At 41.4% G+C, this 17530-nt stretch overlaps 1 protein-coding gene across 2 annotated transcripts in view; it reads left to right on the forward strand.

Moving 5' to 3' along the window:
- The first annotated feature begins 11469 nt into the window (after window positions 1–11469).
- Window positions 11470–17530, forward strand: part of LOC108290368 (U8 snoRNA-decapping enzyme-like) — a 21845-nt gene continuing 15784 nt past the window's right edge. Inside the window, exons 1-3 of one of the 2 annotated variants that reach the window (XM_017510174.2) lie at window positions 11473–11699; window positions 11802–12071; window positions 12992–14160. In XM_017510174.2, the coding sequence (XP_017365663.1) occupies window positions 11562–11699; window positions 11802–12071; window positions 12992–13204 (621 nt within the window). In that variant the 5' untranslated portion in view covers window positions 11473–11561 and the 3' untranslated portion in view covers window positions 13205–14160. Of the gene's footprint in view, window positions 12072–12991; window positions 14161–17530 lie in introns of those variants that run through there. The other variant, XR_001819545.2, reaches the window with a different exon arrangement.

Below are 17530 nucleotides of genomic sequence, written 5' to 3' on the forward strand. Positions count from 1 at the left end.
CCTTATATAGGAGATAGAGGCCAACTTCAACAGAAAGGTAATCTACTCAGATTCGTCCCAAAATCACCAACTTCAAAGATCAAAGGAGATAAATCCACAAAGATGGGAAGAAACCAGTGAAAAAAGGGATGAAATCATCAAAGACCAGAATGTCTCTTCTCCTCCCAGGGATCACAACTCCTCACCACCAAGGGAACAAAACAAGATAGAGAATGAGCTTCATGAATTGACAGAAGCAGGCTTCAGAAGGTAGGTGGAAACAAACTTCACCAAGTTAAAAGACCATGTTCTAACCCAATGCAAAGAAACTAAGAAACATGAAAAAAGGTTAGATGAAATTCTAACTAGAAACACCAGCTTAGAGAAGAACATAAATGAATTGATGGAGCTGAAAAACACAGCACGAGAACATCCCAAGGCATAAAGATTCAACAGCTAAATCGATATCAGAGAATGAAGATCAACTCAATGAAATAAAATGAGAAGGCAAGATTAAAGAGAAAATAATGCAATGAATAAAGCCTCCAAGAAATATGGGCTTATGTGAAAAGACCTATTCTGCATTTGATCAGCATACCTGATTATGACGGGGAGAATGAATCCTAGCTGGAATACACTCTTAAGGATATTATCCAGGAGAACTTCCCCAACTTAACAAGGTGGGCCAACATTCAAATCCAGGAAATATAGAAACACCACAAAGATACTCAAAAGAAGAACAATTCCAAGGCACATAATTGTCAGATTGACCAGGGTTGAAACAAAGAAAAAAATCCTAAGGGCAGCTAGAGAGAAAGGTTGAGTCACCCACAAAGGAAAGACCATCAGACTCACAGCAAATCTCTCAGCAGAAACCCTACAAGCTAGTAGGGAGTGGGGGCCAATAATCAACATCCTTAAAGAAAAGAACTTTCAGCCCAGAATTTCATATCCAACCAAGCTAAGCTTCATAAGTGAAGGAGAAATAAAATCCTTTACAGACAAGCAATTGCTAAGAGATTTTGTCAATACCAGACCTGCCTTATAAGAGCTCCTAAAGGAAGCACTAAACATGGAAAGGAACAAGTACTAGACACTGCAAAAACATACCAAATGGTAAAGACCAACAATGTAATGAAGAAACAGTGTCAACTAACAGGCAAAACAACCAGCCAGTAATAAAATGGCAGGATCAAATTCACACATAACAATATTAATGTTGAATGTAAATGGCCTAAATGTCCCAATCAAAAAACGCTTAATGGCAAACTGGATAAAAAGTCAAGACCCATTGATGTGCTGTATTCAGGAAACCTATCTCACATGCAAGGACACATATAGGCTCAAAATAAAAGGATGGAGGAAGATTTACCAAGCAAATGGAGGGCAAAAAAACCAGGGATTGCAATCCTAGTCTCTCATAAAACAGACTTTAAAACAACAAAGATCAAAAGAGACAAAGAAGGGCATTACATAATGGTAAAAGGATCAATCAACAAGAAGAGCTATCTTAAATATATATACACCCAATGCAGGAGCACCCAGATACATAAAGCAAGTTCTTAATGACCTACAAAGAGACTTAGACTTCCACACTATAATCGTGGGAAACTTTAACACTCCACTGTCAATACTGGACAGATCAATGAGACAGAAAGTCAACAAGGATATCTAGGACTTGAATGCAGATCTGGATCAAGCAGACCTAATAGACATTTACAGAACATTCTACCCCAAATCCACAGAATATATTCTTCTCAGCACCACATCACACTTACTCTAAAATTGACCACATAATTGGAAGTAAATCACTCCTTAGCAAATGCAAAAGAATGGAAGTCATAACAAACAGTCTCTCAAACCACGGCACAATCAAATTAGGACTCAGGATTAAGAAAATCATTCAAAACTGCACAACCACATAGAAACTGAACAACTTGCTCCTGAATGATGAATGGATAAACAGTGAAATGAAGGCAGAAATAAAAATGTTCTTTGAAACCAATGAGAATGAAACCACAATGTACCAGAATCTATGGGACACATTTAAGCAGTGTCTAGAGGGAAATTTATAGCAATAAATGCCCACATGAGAAACAAGGAAAGATCTAAAATCGACACCCTGTCGTCAAAATTGAAAGAGCTAGAGGAGCAAGATAAAAAAAAACTCAAAAGCAAGCAGAAGACAAGAAATAACTAAGATCAGAGCAGAACTGAAGGAGACAGAGAAACAAAAAACCCTTCAAAAAATCAATAAATCCAGGAGCTGGTTTTTTGAAAAGATGAAAAAAACAGACCACTAGCCAGATTAATAAAAAAAAAAAAAAGAGAGCGAGAGAGAGAGAGAAGAATCGAATAGATGCAATAAAAAAACGATAAAGGGGAGATCACCACTGATTCCTCGGAAATACAAACTACCATCACAGATTACTACAAACAGCTCTATGCACGTAAATCAGTAAATCTGGAAGAAATTGATACATTCCTGGACACTTGAACACTCCCCTAAGCCTAAACAAGGAAGAAGCTGAAACCCTGAATAGACCAATAACAAGGGCTGAAGTTGAGGCAGTAATTAATAGCCTACCAACCAAAAAAAGTCCAGGTCCAGACAGGTTCACAGCCAAATTCTACCAGACATACAAAGAGGAGCTGGTACCATTCCTTCTGAAAGTATTCTAAACAATACAAAAAGAGGGAATCCTCCCTAATTCTTTCTATGAGACCAGCATCATCTTGATATCAAAACTCGGCAGAGACACAACTGAAAAAGAAAACTACAGACCAATATCTGTGATGAACACTGATGCAAAAATCTTCAATAAAATAATGACAAACTAAATGCAACAGCACATCAAAAAACTTATCCATCATGATCAAGTAGGCTTCATCCTGGGTATGCAAGGCTGGTTCAACATATGCAAACCTATAAACATAATCCACCACATAAACAGAACCAAAGACAAAAACCACACGATTATCTCAACAGATGCAGAGAAGGCCTTTGACAAATTTCAACAGCCCTTTATGCTAAAAACCCTCAATATACGAGGTATTAGTGGAACATATCTCAAAATAATAAAAGCTATTTACAAGAAACCCACAGCCAATATCATACTGAACGGGAAAAACTAGAAGCATTCCCTTTAAAACTGGTACTAGACAAGGATGCTCTCTCACCACTCCTATTCAATATATTATTGGAAGTCCTGGCCAGAGCAATTAGACAAGAGAAAGAAATAAATCGTATTCAATTAGGAAAAGAAGAAGTTAAATTGGCCCTATTTGCAGACAACAAGATTGTATATTCAGAAGACCCCATCATCTCAGCCCAAAACCTCCTTAAGCTGATAAGCAATTTCAGCAAAGTCTCAAGATACAAAATCAACGTGCAGAAATCACAAGCATTCCTATACGCCAACAATAGACAAACAGAGAGCCAAATCATGAGTGAACTCCCATTCACAATTGCTACGAAGAAAATAAAATATCTAGGAATGCAACTAACAAGGGATGTGAAGGACCTCTTCAAGGAGAACTACAAACCATTGCTCAAAGAAATAAAAGAGGACACAAACAGATGGAAAAACATTCCAAGCTCATGGTTAGGAAGAATCAATATTGTGAAAATGGCCATACTGCCCAAAGTAATTTATAGATTCAATGCTATCCGCATCAAGCTACCATTGACCTTTGCAGAACTGGAAAAAACCACTTTAAATTTCATATGGAACCAAAAGAGAGCCTGCATCGCCAAAACAATCCTAAGTCAAAAGAACAAAGCTGGAGGCATCACACTACCTGACTTCAAACTATAGTACAAGGCTACTATACAGTAATCAAAACAGCATGGTAATGGTACCAAAACAGACATATAGACCAATGGAACAGAACAGAGGCCTCAAAAGTAACACCGCACATCTACAACCATCTGATCTTTGATAAACCTGACAAAAACAAGCAATGAGGAAAGGATTCCCTGTTTAATAAATGGTGGGAAAATTGACTAGCCATATGCAGGAAGCTGAAACTCGTCCCCTTCCTTATACCTTATACAAAAATTAACTCCAGATGGATTAAAGATTTAAACATAAGAACTAACACCATAAAAACCCTAGAAGAAAACCTAGTCAACACCATTCAGGACATAGGCATAGGCAAGGACTTCATGAAAACACCAAAAGCAACAGCAATAAAAGCCAAAATAGACAAATGGGATCTAATTAAACTTAAGAACTTCTGCACAGCAAAAGAAACAATCATTAGAGTGAACCAGCAACCAACAGAATGGGAAAAAATTTTTGCAATCTACCCATCTGGCAAAGGGCTAATATCCACAATCTACAAAGAACTAAAGCAGATTTTCAAGAAAAAAACAAACCCATTCAAAAGCGGGCAAAGGAGATCAACAGACACTTTTCAGAAGACATATATAAGTCCAACAAACATATATGAAAAAATGCTCATCATCACTGGTCATTAGAGAATTGCAAATCAAAACCACAATAAGATACCATCTCACATCAGTTAGAATGGTGATCCTTTAAAAATCAGGAGACAACAGATGCTGGAGAGGATGTGGAAAAATAGGAACACTTCAACTAATATGGAAGACAATGTGGCAATTCCTCAAAGACCTAGAAATAGAAATTCCATTGGACCCAGCAATCCCGTTAATGGATATATACCCAAAGGATTATAAATCATTCTATTATAAAGACACATGCACATGTATGTTCGTTTCTGTGCTGTTTACAATAGCAAAGACCTGGAACCAACCCAAATGCCTATCAATGATAGACTGGACAAAGAAAATATGGCACATATACACCATTGAAGACTATGCAGCCATAAAAAACGATGAGTTCGTGTCCTTTGTAGAGACATGGATGAATCTAGAAACCACCATTCTCAGCAAACTGACACAGGAACAGAAAACCAAACACTGCATATTTTCACTCATAGGCAGGTGATCAACAATGAGGACACTTGGGTACAGGGAAGGAAACAACACTCACTGGGGTAGGTTGGGAGGAGGGGAAGGGAGGGGCGGCAGGGCACGGGGAGGCTGGGGAGAGATAACACCAGGAGAAATGCCTGATGTAGACGACGGGGTGATGGAGACAGCAAACCACTATGGTGTGTAGGTACCTATGCAAAAGTCCTTCCTGCAGGATGCAGGGTGTGCACATATACCCCAGAGCCGAAAGTACAATAAAAATAAAAAATAAAAAGAATTCGCCAGGCAAATAAAGGGGAGACACAGCCCTATACATTCTGGGAATCTTAAATCCTTTGGCGCTGGTGGAACATAAAATATGAGAGTGATAATGTCAGGTTTAGAGAGAAGGGGATGGTAGCCAGCCTCGAACATGACTTCCAATGATCCCCACTTCTGGTATTCATGTCCTGTGTTAGATCCTTCCCATACTGCCTCAGGGGCAGCCAACAGAATAATATAGAAGTGATGGTGTGTGACTTCTGAGACTAGGTCATAAAAGACATGGATTTCATCTGTATCACCCACACTGGAGGAAGCCAGCCACTATGTTATAAGGACATTCAGGCAACCCTATGGAGAGATCTGAGATAAAAAATTGGGGCATTTTGCCAACAGCCAGCATCACCTTGCCAGCTGTGTCAGTAAGCTATGGAAAGCATATTCTCCAGGCCTAGTCAGCCCTTCATTTGACTACAGATCTGACTGACATCTGGACTAAAACCTCATGAGAAACCCTGAGCTAGAACCACCCACTTTTAATTCTTGACCTACAGACACTGAAATAATGAATGTTTCTTGTGATGGTGTTAATATATTTTACAATATATTTCAGCAATACATCACCAATACAGAAGGCAAAGCTCAGATATATGCTGTCACATTTGCTCTGCTGTGTCCTGTAATTAGAGGCAGCCACTGCAAAGTTACTGATGAACATGATCTTTAGCTGTGTCATGGCACTAGGTGGAGAGCAGGTTTGAAGAGAGAGACTGGGGACAGGACAGAAAGGCAGAAGGTTTGTCCAGATGAGAAAAGATGAAGGCCTGACTTGCATCTGATGACGTCAAGACCTCCTGAGGGGACATAAAGAGAGAGAACTGAGGACTGACTAGATGGGTCGAGGGGTGATGGAGTGGTCTGTGAGGACTAGTAGTTTTACAGCATGCATGATTGGGCAGGAGATAGGTCATTCACAGAGCTGTGGATACAGGAAGAGATACAGATTGAGAGGTGGGAAAAATACTGAGTTCATTCCTGGGTGTTTTGGGTTTGGGGAGCTAATGGGGTATGCATTTAAAGAAGTCTAGGTGGCCGGGCACGGTGGCTCATACCTGTAATCCCAGCACTTTGGGAGGCCATGGTGGGCAGATCACGAGGTCAGGAGTTCGAGACCAACGTGGCCAACAAGGTGAAACCCCATTTCTACTAAAATGGAAAAATTAGCCGGACGTGGCGGCAGGTGCCTGTAATCCCAGCTACTCAGGACGCTGAGGCAGGAACATTGTTTAAACATGGGAGGTGGAGTTTGCAGTAAGCTGAGATCACACTACTGCACTCCAGCCTGGGTGGCAGAGTGAGACTCTGTCTCAGGAAAAAAAAAAAAAAAAAAAAAAGTCTAGGCATGGAGCTTCAGGTGTCTGAAAAATTCTGCCCTTATAGTATGAATGGATCTACTTAATGAACTCCGGATAACAGAGCAGTGGATAGCTTTGATGCTATACCTTCAAATGGCCAGTGTTACCTTCTAGAAAATGTACCTCCTTTAAGGCTCCTGAAGAGGATTTTAGATTATGTGAATGTTTAAAAATAATAAGCAACAGCATCTAGTACTTTCAGGAAGTCATTGGGGAAAATGACAGCCTCTAGCCGATAGCTCTCTGCTGGTGGCATCTCCTCCCCATTCCCACCAGGGTATATTCTTCTAAATTAGTAGTTCTCAACCTTGGCTCTGCATTCAAAGCATCTGGAAAATTTTATGAGGATTAAGTGGAATGTTTTAAAAATAACTGTCAGATGGCAGATGTTTGCTGTCGTTTTCTTCCTGCCTAAAAAGTGAGACCACGCCCTTACCTCTCTCCCTCTCCTGAACCAAAAGGGATTCTCTCATTGAAAGAGTTTTGTAAAATGCAAAACTTTATTCAAATGTATGTATCTCTAAAATATAACTCTTTTAAGAAACAGCCACAATACTGTCGCATCTCAATGATCCATAATTCCTGTACATAAAATACTCAATACGATTCTCATGTTCCTATTTGAATTTTTGTTTGTTCAGATTAGAATAAAGCCCAGTTGCTTTAATAGATATGTCTCCTCAATCTTTTAATGTATAAATTCTACCACCATGTTTATTTTTCCCTTCTAATACATTTATTAATGAAACCAGGTCATTTTTCTTGTAAACTTTCAAGTCTAGGATTTACTGATTGCATTCTCATGTATGTTTTAAGATATTCCATTTGACCCAGCAATCCTATTACTGGGTATATATCCAAAGGATTATAAATCATTCTACTATAAGGACACATGCACACGAATGTTCATTGCAGCACAGTTTATAATAGCAAAGACCTGGAACCAACCCAAATGCCTGGACAGGGAAAATGTGGCACATATACACCATGGAATATTATGCAGCCATCAAAAACGATGAGTTCGTGTCCTTTGTAGGAACATGGATGAACCTGGAAACCATCATTCTCAGCAAACTGACACAAGAGCAGAAAATCAAACACCACATGTTCTCACTCATAGGTGGGTGTTGAACAACAAGAACACATGGACACAGGGAGGGGAGCACTACACAGTGGGGTCTGTTGGGGGGAAATAGTGGAGGGACAGCGGGGGCTGGGGAGTTGGGGAGAGAGAGCATGGGAAGAAATGCCAGATATAGGTGATGGGGAGGAAGGCAACAAATCACACTGCCACGTGTGTACCTATGCAACAATCTTGCATGTTCTTCACATGTACCCCAAAACCTAAAATGCAATTAAAAAAATAAAATAAACTTTTAAAAAAGTTTTTCATTTTCAGGCCAGGTGAGGTGGCTCATGCCTGCAAGCCTAACATTTCAGGAAGCTCAGGTGGGAGGATAGCTTGAGGTCAGGAGATGGAGACCAGCTTAGGCAATATACTGAGACCTCATCTATATAAACATATATTTTAAATTTTTTACATTTACAGAAAAATTGTGGAGATAGTACTAAGAGTTCCCATTACTCCGCCTAATTTACCCTATAATTAACATCTTATATTATTATGGTACATTTACTACAATAACGAACCAATTTTGATACATTATCATTAGACAATAATGAACAAATTTTGATACATTATCAATCAAGTCTATACTTGATTCAGATTTCTTGAATCCACTTATTAATCATGTCATGTGTCCTTAGGCTTGTCTTTGTTGTGAGAGTTTCTCAGAATTTCATTGTATTTCATGATTGCTAATGACTGAAAATTTTCATTCCCCCAAATTCATATGTTAAAATCTTAACTCCCAATTTGTTGGTATTTGGAAGTAGGGCCTTTGGGAGGTGATTTAGATCATGAGGGCAGGGGCCTCATGAATGAAATTAGTGACTTTATAAAAGAGGTGTGTACATATCTACAAATATTCCCCTATGTAAACATATGTAGCTATATTAAGCTAAACATAAGTTAATACTGATGTCTCCAACTCGAATCCACTATTGCATGGATCATTCTAGTCTCTTCCTGATATTTTTAAAAGGGGCACCTTTATATTTCTTATAACTGGTATAGGTTGAGATTCAAGTTCAATTTTGTGCAAGAAAAATTAGTAGAAGGGGATGTATTCTTCCATCATGAAGTGCACAGTAATTGGTTGGTTGCCTTTTCATGATTTTAGCAACCATTGATGATCATTCTCTAGGCTCCATTAATTCTTTAAAGATTTTTAAAAATGTAAAATTTTGATTGGCTCCTTGATTAGCTAGAATGCTTATAACAAAAGTTTCCTCTCATCAACTATTTAGTAGCCCTGAGGAAGAGCCCATATACAAAAGGCAGGATAGGCCGGGTGCGGTGGTTCATGCCTGTAATCCTAGCACTTTGGGAGGCCAAGGCAGATGGATCACTTGAGGTCAGGATTTCAATACCAGCCTGGTCAACATGGCAAAACCCTGTCTCTACTAAAAATACAAAAATTAGCCAGGCGTGGTGGCAGGTGCCTGTAATCCCAGCTACTCAGGGAGGTTGAGGCGTAAGAATTGTTTGAACCTGGGAGGCAGAGGTTGCAGTGAACCGAGATTAAGCCGCTGCACTCCAGCCTGGATGACAGAGCAAGACTCCATCTCAAAAAATAAAAATAAATTAAAAAGGCAGGATAAGTGCTTAATTGTTTTCCTGATTATTTTTAAAACGAACTGGTTCCTTAGCATCCTCCCAGACTGACCACAGAGCTATTTTTGGTTCCATGTACGATTATGAACTTAGAGAAGCTTTTTAGATACATAGCTCAGCCCTCTACCTGCAGCCCTGAGTCCTGGGCATTCTGCCTCAGGACAGTGAAATGGGGGATGGTTGGTGAGGGTGGGGAGGTAGGGCAGAGGCAGAGAGGGATTTGAAAGGGATGGCAAGGTTGGGGCTCTTACGGACTTCCATATTCCTTCATCCAGAAAAAGCTGTGATTTCCAAAGCATTAATTCCTGTATAGCTGTTGCTTTGATTTTTATAGACTTCCATGCTGCCTTATAAATAGTTGAGTCCATCTTTAAAAGTCTCCTCAAGCAACAAGGAAAGAAAGAACAGCCTGAAGATCTGGAAAGGGCATGTTTAACCCTAAATCCTTAAAAGCAGCTAATCTAGGAGAGAAGGTCACCTTTGAAATGCTCAGGAAAGGAGTAGAGCACCTGTTCTCCACCTTGGCTGTTCCCTGAAACACCTTTGAAAAACCACGTATGTCCCTATAGTACCTCCACAGATTCTGATTCAGTTGGTCTGATTGGAACCCTTAATATGGCAGTTGCTATGACGTTTTACAGCAAGGTGACTCTAACATTATGCGGGGACCATTTCCAAGTTCCCAGCATGATAGGCTAACAAGGATTGTGTTACACCTGTAGGCTTATCACGTTGATCTGGCTGTCTCATGTGAGTAGTTGACATCTCTGCCCTGGAACTCAGAAGACTAAGCTAGGAATAATGATGCCCAACAGATGTCATCCCTGCTTGAAACACTGGGGCCTTGATGAGTGTGGCTCAGTTCCAACCCTTGGGTCTTTAACATGACAGAGCACTGTGCCCCAACCCTCGACTCCAAGAATGGCTACATTTACTTTCTGCCTGGCACCGTTCTAAGTGCTTTTCATATCTCAACATCCCTAACAGGTTGGTATCATCTCCACTTAACAGATGAGCTACTGGGATCCGAGAGTTAAGTGACTTGTTAAGGTTAAAAGCCTATTTCTGGGTGGGTCCAGACTCTTTCCCACCACATGCTGTCACTTACAGGCTGTGATTTTATGCCCAGCCCCTCTCAAAGAGCTGCCTCCTGCTTTCTATTGCACAATCAATATTGACACCTGGTGTAGGGGCGCTGTGCGGCGTGGGGAAGGCCTGGCCTGAAATGAGGGATCTGCATCTCAGCATCAGGCCCTGAGTGGTAGGGTAACCCGCCCTTCCTCACAGCTCAGAGGTCTGAGGGTGTTTGCAGGAAAGACTAGAACGCCTAGGAGGCTTCTTCTACCTCTCACCCCTCCTCACTCCCAGTCCTGTGACACAGGATTTCACTCACAGCTCCTTCTGCTCCACACTTCCCCTGAAAATCTCACTGCCCTGTGACTTCTCCATGTGCCACTGGGATCCTGTGCGTCAAACCCCCAGGATCAGCTGCCCACTGTCTATGGCCACCCCAATTCTTGACTAGAACGACATTTATCACTGCCCACCCTTCTCCCACTCTTCCCCTCTCAGCAAATGACACCACATCCAGGAAACTCTTAACCATCACTAGCCCAGCGCTCCCTCTTCCCCCTTTACGCAGTCACCAAGTCCCCTCAGTTTCACCACTCAAGATAGTTGTTAGACCATGGCGCCGCTCCATCCCCGTTTCCCTAGTATAGGCCTCGGTGTGTGAGGCCAGCCCTGCCTCATTTCCTCCTAACCCCAACCCAGGCCTTGTGCTTTGTGTGCCACCAGACCCAACCAAAGCTTGTCATTGTTCCTTTGGCTACCAGCACTCAACTGAGCGCCCCAGCTCCTCCTCACCTCCTAGGACACTCCAGCTGACTGGAGATTGTGACGCAGTCGTGTACGTACCAGCCTCGCTCCAGGTTCCGGCGCTGCCACACCTTCAGCCCTCCCTGACACAGGCCCAACGCAGAGGCTAAGGTTTCTAGGCCCTGGGCTTCAGTCTGTCTGCAAGCCCTGCTCTGATAGGCCGCCTCCCGCAGTCGCGGCGCCCACACCTAAGGCGCCCAGGTTCCTCCCCTTAGCCCTGCAGGGATTGGGCCTTGCGGCACCGCCCACGCTGGGATTGGTCCTGGTCCGAGGTGAGACGGACTTTGTGCCCTCGTGGGCCTTAGGGACTGTGGAGGAGAAGTGTTGGGCCATGGCCAGGCCTCGCAGGCTGGAGCTGGCCGAGGCTCTGGCTCTGGGGCCGGACTGGAGGCATGCCTGTTACGCCCTCCTGCACGCGCCCGATCCTGGGATTCTCTTTGGCCGCCTCCCTCTGCGCTACGCCATACTGGTGAGGAGGGGGCGCGCCCGGACCTTTCCACTTTGGCCCTACATCCTCCCTGCGGTGCTACTCTTGGGTGCCCCTGCCAATCCCAGCTTCCTCCTCTCGCAGATGCAGATGCGCTTCGATGGGCGCTTGGGCTTCCCTGGGGGATTCGTGGACTCGCAAGACAGCAGCCTAGAGGATGGGCTGAACCGTGGTCTGCTGGAACAGTTGGGTGAGGCGGCGGCTGCCTTCCGCGTGGAGCGCCCTGACTACCGCAGCTCCCACGCCGGGTCAGGGCCACGTGTTGTGGCCCACTTCTATGCCAAGTCTCTGACACTCGAGCAGCTGTCCGCTGTGGAGGCCAGTGCAACACGCGCCAAAGACCACGGGCTGGAGGTGGGGCCTGTCTGGGACCCTGCCCCATATCCTATTCCTTTCCCTTCCATTCCTTCCTTTGCCTTAGAAACTCTTTTTGGATTGAGGTCGGTGTCTGTCAGAACTTGCCCTCTTCCCCATTTTTTTTTTTTTTTTTTTGGTGGAGTTGGGATCTTGGTCTTCTCTTATCGAATGGTGCTGCCAACCTAGGCTTCCAGGGAAGATTTCCACCCATCTCACCCTTTACTGGGCTCTGGAGAGATTTTTCTAGAACACACATTTACAAATCTCTCTGCTGCTCTCTACTGATAATGTGAAAATGGCCAGGCATCCACCCTAGTCCCTTATTGTTGGGCCTCTGTTTTTCTTAGGAAGAAGGTATGGCCCTAATACTTAGAGCTAGGGTAGTATGGACACAGATTGTATATGCAGGTGGTTCTTAAATTTTGTCAAGTATCAGAATCAGCTGTGAGGCTTATAAAGACAACAATGACTAGATTCTACTCCCAGAATGCTGGTTGGGGGTGAGAAAACACCAGCTTCCACCACTCCCAAGTCCTGGGGGCAGGGGTTCAGAAATCTGAGAATTTGCTTTTTTCAGAAGTTCCCAAGTGATGCTGATGAAGCTGGTCTAGGTTTCCCATTTTGAGAACCATTGTTGCAGGGCTAAGCATGAATTCTGGCATTAGTTAGGAATCACTAGAGGTTTAGGGAGCAGATGTCATAAGGAGTAACATTGATGGAGCTGGATAGTATGTCTTGGGTCATTTGTCTGCAGAGGGTTGGGCCTACTGGGTCTCCTTTAGATAGAAGCCTTGGCTTGTTTCTCTTGGTGTATTAAGGGGTGAGGCATCTGCTCTAGAAAGATCTGCTAAAGAGAGGATGGAAGTAGCGACATGAGCTACCTGGAGTCCCAGTGTCTTGTCTCCTTACTTTTACAGGTGCTGGGCCTGGTGAGAGTGCCCCTGTATACCCTGCGTGATGGTGTGGGAGGCCTGCCTATCTTTCTGGAGAATTGCTTTATTGGTGCTGCCCGGGAGCAGTTACTGGATACCCTCCAGGACTTGGGAGTGGTGGAAGCTGGTGCTTTCTCAAGCCTTCAGATCCCAGCTCGTCAAAGGCAACCCTCTGTGGACCCAGGGAACCTAAGATGAGGACTTTGGTATTAGGAAGAGAATGTTTTCTCTTCTGGACCTAAAGATGATACCAGATTAAAAGAAGTGTGCACCATATGTTTTGAGCAGAACACCCTCCAATTCATGGCATCAGGGGCAAAAATCCACAGCTCATCCTAGGGGTCCCAGCAGGTTCTTAGAGCCTACCTCTTCCCAGTACATTTGCATATAGCCTGGTAACCCCCAGGCATGCATATGTACAACGTGACCACGTACAGCCTGAAATATTTCACCTTTCAAGTCCAGTTTAACCAGGAATTGGCATTTGTTACCCATACCCTGCTTCTTGCTTTGCAGAGAGCTTCTACAGCAAGGGTGGGTCCTTCCCACAGTCCTCCATGGCTGCTCTTTAGAGTCTAGCCCAACCCATGTTTGTTGGGAAGAACAGAGAAGCAGAGAATCATCTTTGCTTTCCTGAAAGTATCCATGCCCTTGCCAGAGGGTTCACCAAAGCAATTGGCTCCGGAAAAGTGGGAGAGGGTCTTAACCAATGTCCAACACTTTCCTTCTCCTGAAACTGAGAAGGGGTAAGGAAGTAGCTAGGTCCCCTTGGACTGAGCATGGATGTGAGACCTGTGAGTACTGGTGTCTCTCCTTCAGAGCTTTCATCTATGGTTTGCTTTAGACTCTGGGACTACCAGAAGAGAACTGACCCACAGCTGTCTAGCCCTGCCCTGCCAAAAAAAGAGCCTCCCATTAAAGAGGGCTTAGAGCTGGGCCTTGAGGCCCATTACTTCTTTCAACAGAGATCTAATATGTACCTACTAAATGCCAGGTACTACAAAAGGTCTTGCTCTCCAAGACTCCAGGACAGGGGTGGGCAAACATTTTCTTAAAAGCCAAACAGCAAATATTTTAAGCTTTGTAAACTACATAGTTTTTAAGAAAATATTTTCTAACACTAATAAAAATTGCCTATACTTATTTTGTACAAAGTGATGCTTTGAAATATGTAATCTACAGCCCTACCACCCTGAATGCGCCTGATGTTGTCTGAAATATGTATACATTGTGGTGTGGCTAAATTGAGCTAATTAACGTATGCATTACCTCACACATTCATCATTTTTCATGGTAAGAACACAAAATTTACTCTTAGCAATTTTCACAAATAGGATGCATTTATTTACGAGAATCGCCATTTGTGCAATATATCATTTGAACTTATCTCTCCTAACTGAGGTTTTGTATTCTTTGATCAGTATCTTCTCAATTACTGTTCCCTACTCCCACTCCTGGTAGCCATTATTTTGCTCTCTGTTTCTATGTGTTTAACTTTTTTAGATGCCATATGTAAGTGAGATCATGTGATATCTGCACCTGGCTGATTTCATTTAACATAATGTCATCTAGGTTAATCCATATTGTCACAAATGACAGGATTTCCTTCTATTTTAAGGCCTAATAGTATTCCATTGTGTATATGTACCACATTTTCTTATTCATTTATCTGCTGATGGACACTTAGGTTGCTTCCACATCTTAGCTATTGTGAATAATGTCACAATGGACATGGGAGTGCAGATATCTCTCCAGATCCTAATTTCAATTCCTTTGGATAAATACCCTGTAATGAAATTGCTGGACCATATAGTAGTTCTTTATTTTTAAGTACCTTCATGCTGTTTTCCATGGTGACCATACTAATGTACATTTTCACCAATATTGTGTTATGCATTCCCTTTTCTTCATATTTTCTCTCTTACCTTTCATCTTTTTAATCATAACCATTCTAACAGGTATGAGGTGATATTCTATAGTGGTTTTGATTTGCATTTCCCTAATTATTAATGATGTTGAGCATTTTTTTCTATACCTGTTGGTCTTTCTTTGAGAAATGTCTGTTCAGGTCATCTGCCTCATTTTTAATTTAGTTATTTGTTTTCTTGCTATTGAGTTGCTCATGTTTCTGGTATATTTTGGCTATTAACCTCTCATCAGTTGTGTGATATGCACTTGTTTTCTCCCATTCAACAGATTGTTTCTTTACTGTGTTGACTGTTTCCTGTGCTGTATAAAGATTTTAGTTTGATGTAATCCCATTTGTCTATTCTTGTTGTTGTTGCCTGTGCTTTTGAAGTCTTATCCAAAAAAATTATTATCCAGACCAGTGTCATTGAGCTTTTCCCCTATTTTCTGGTAGCTCTATAGTTTCAGGTCTTGCATTTAAGGCTTTAATCCATTTTGAGCTTATTTTTTATATGGTATGAGATAAGGTTCTAATTTTATTCTTCTGCAGAAAAATAGCAGTTGTCCCAACACCATTTATTGAAGAGATTATCTTTTCCCCATTTCCCCATTTCCCCATCTTACCCTCTGTGGAAAATCAATTGACCATAAATGTGTGGATTTATTTCCAGGATCTCTATTCTGTTCCATTGGTCTATGTGTCTATTTTTATGACAGTACCATGCTGTTTTGATTACTATAGCTTTGTGGCATATTGTGAAGTCAAGTAATGTGATACCTCTAGCTTTGTTGTTTTGGTTAAGATTTTTTGGCTATTCAAGGTTTTTTCTAGTTTCATGTGAATCTTTGAATTGTTTTTTCTATTTCTTCGAAAAAAGCCATGGGAATTTTGATAGGCATTGTATTGAATCTGCAAATGACTTTGAGTAATATGAACATTTTAACAACATAAATTTTTCCAGTTCAACAGAGAATGTGTTTTTATTTATTTGTTGGGCCATTTATTTGTGTCTTTGTCATCACTTTTTTTTTTTTTTTTTTGAGTCAGAGTCTCACTTTGTCACCCAGGCTTGAGTGCAGTGGCAACATCTGGGCTCAATGCAACCTCCTCCTACCAGGTTCAAGCAAATCTCTGCCTCAGCTTCCTGAGTAGCTGGAACTACAGGCATGTACCACCATGCCCGGCTAATTTTTGTGTTTTTACTAAAGATGGTGTTTTGCCAGGTTGGCCACACTGGTCTCCAATTTCTGACCTCAGGTGATCCACCAACATTGGCTTCCCAAAGTGCTGGGATTACAGGTGTAAGCCACCACACCTGGCCTTCAGTTACTTTCATCAGTGTCTTATAGTTTTCAGTGTACAGGTCTTTCATCACTTTGGTTAAATTTTTGGTAGCTATTGTAAATGGGACTGTTCTCTCAATTTTGGGGGGGATAGTTTGTCTTTAATGTACAGAAATGCTACTGATTTTTGTACATTGACTTTGTTTCCTGAAACTTTACTGAATTTGTTTTTTAGTTCTAACAGTTTTTTGCTACAGTCTTTAGAGTTTTCTATATATAATATCATGTCGACAAACAGGGACAATTTAACTTCTTAACCAATTTGAATGCCTTTTATTTCTTTCTCTTGAATAATTGCTCTGAGTAGGACTTCCAGTACCATGTTGCATCCTTGTCTTATTTGTGATCTTAGAGGAAAAGCTTTCAACTTTTTACCATTGAGTATGATGTCAGCTGTGTGTGGGTCACATATGGCCTTTATTATGCTGAGGTAAATTTCTTCTATGCCTAATATGTTGAGAGTTTTTATCATGAAAGGAAGTTAAATTTTATCAAATTTACCTGTTGGGATGATTACATGTTTCTTGTCTGTTCTGTTACTATGATGAATCACATTGATTTGCACAGGTTGACAAGGTCAATCCTGGAGCCCCAGGAGTAAATCCCATTTGATGATGGTGAGTGATCCTTTTCGTGTGCTGTTAAATTCACTTTGCTAGTATTTTATTGAAATTTTGCATCTATGTTCATCAGGCATATTGACCTATAGTTTCCTTTTCCAGTAGAGTCTTTGGCTTTAGCATCAGGGAATTCTGGCCTCATAAAATGAATTTGGAAGTATTTACTCTTCTTCAGTTTTTTGAAGAATTTGCGAAAAACTGTTTTTTAAATTTTTGGTAGAATTCAGCAATGAAACCATCAGGTCATGGGCTTTTTTTTTCTGATGGGAAAACTTTTTATTCATTCATCTACTTATTTGTTATTGGTCTGATTAGATTTTTTCTTCATCATTCAGTATTGGTAGAATTGTATGTGTCTAGGAATTCATCTGTTTCTTCTAGGTTATCCAATTTGTTGGCATATACTTGTTTATAGTAGCCTCTGGTGGTCCTTCGCATTTCTGTAGTATCAGTTGTGATGTTTCCTCTTTGATGTCTTATTTTTTTGAATCGTCTTTTTTCTTAGTCTAGATAAAGGTTTGTCAATTTTGTTTATCTTTTCAAAAAGCCAACTTCTTAGTCTCATTGACCTGTTGTTTTTCTAGTGTCTATTTCATTCATTTCTATTCTGATCTTTATTATTTTCTTTTTCTTTTTCTTTTTTTTTTTTTTT

This window comes from Cebus imitator, unplaced genomic scaffold, assembly GCF_001604975.1.
Source record: "Cebus imitator isolate Cc_AM_T3 unplaced genomic scaffold, Cebus_imitator-1.0 Scaffold432, whole genome shotgun sequence".
NCBI lineage: Eukaryota > Metazoa > Chordata > Mammalia > Primates > Cebidae > Cebus > Cebus imitator.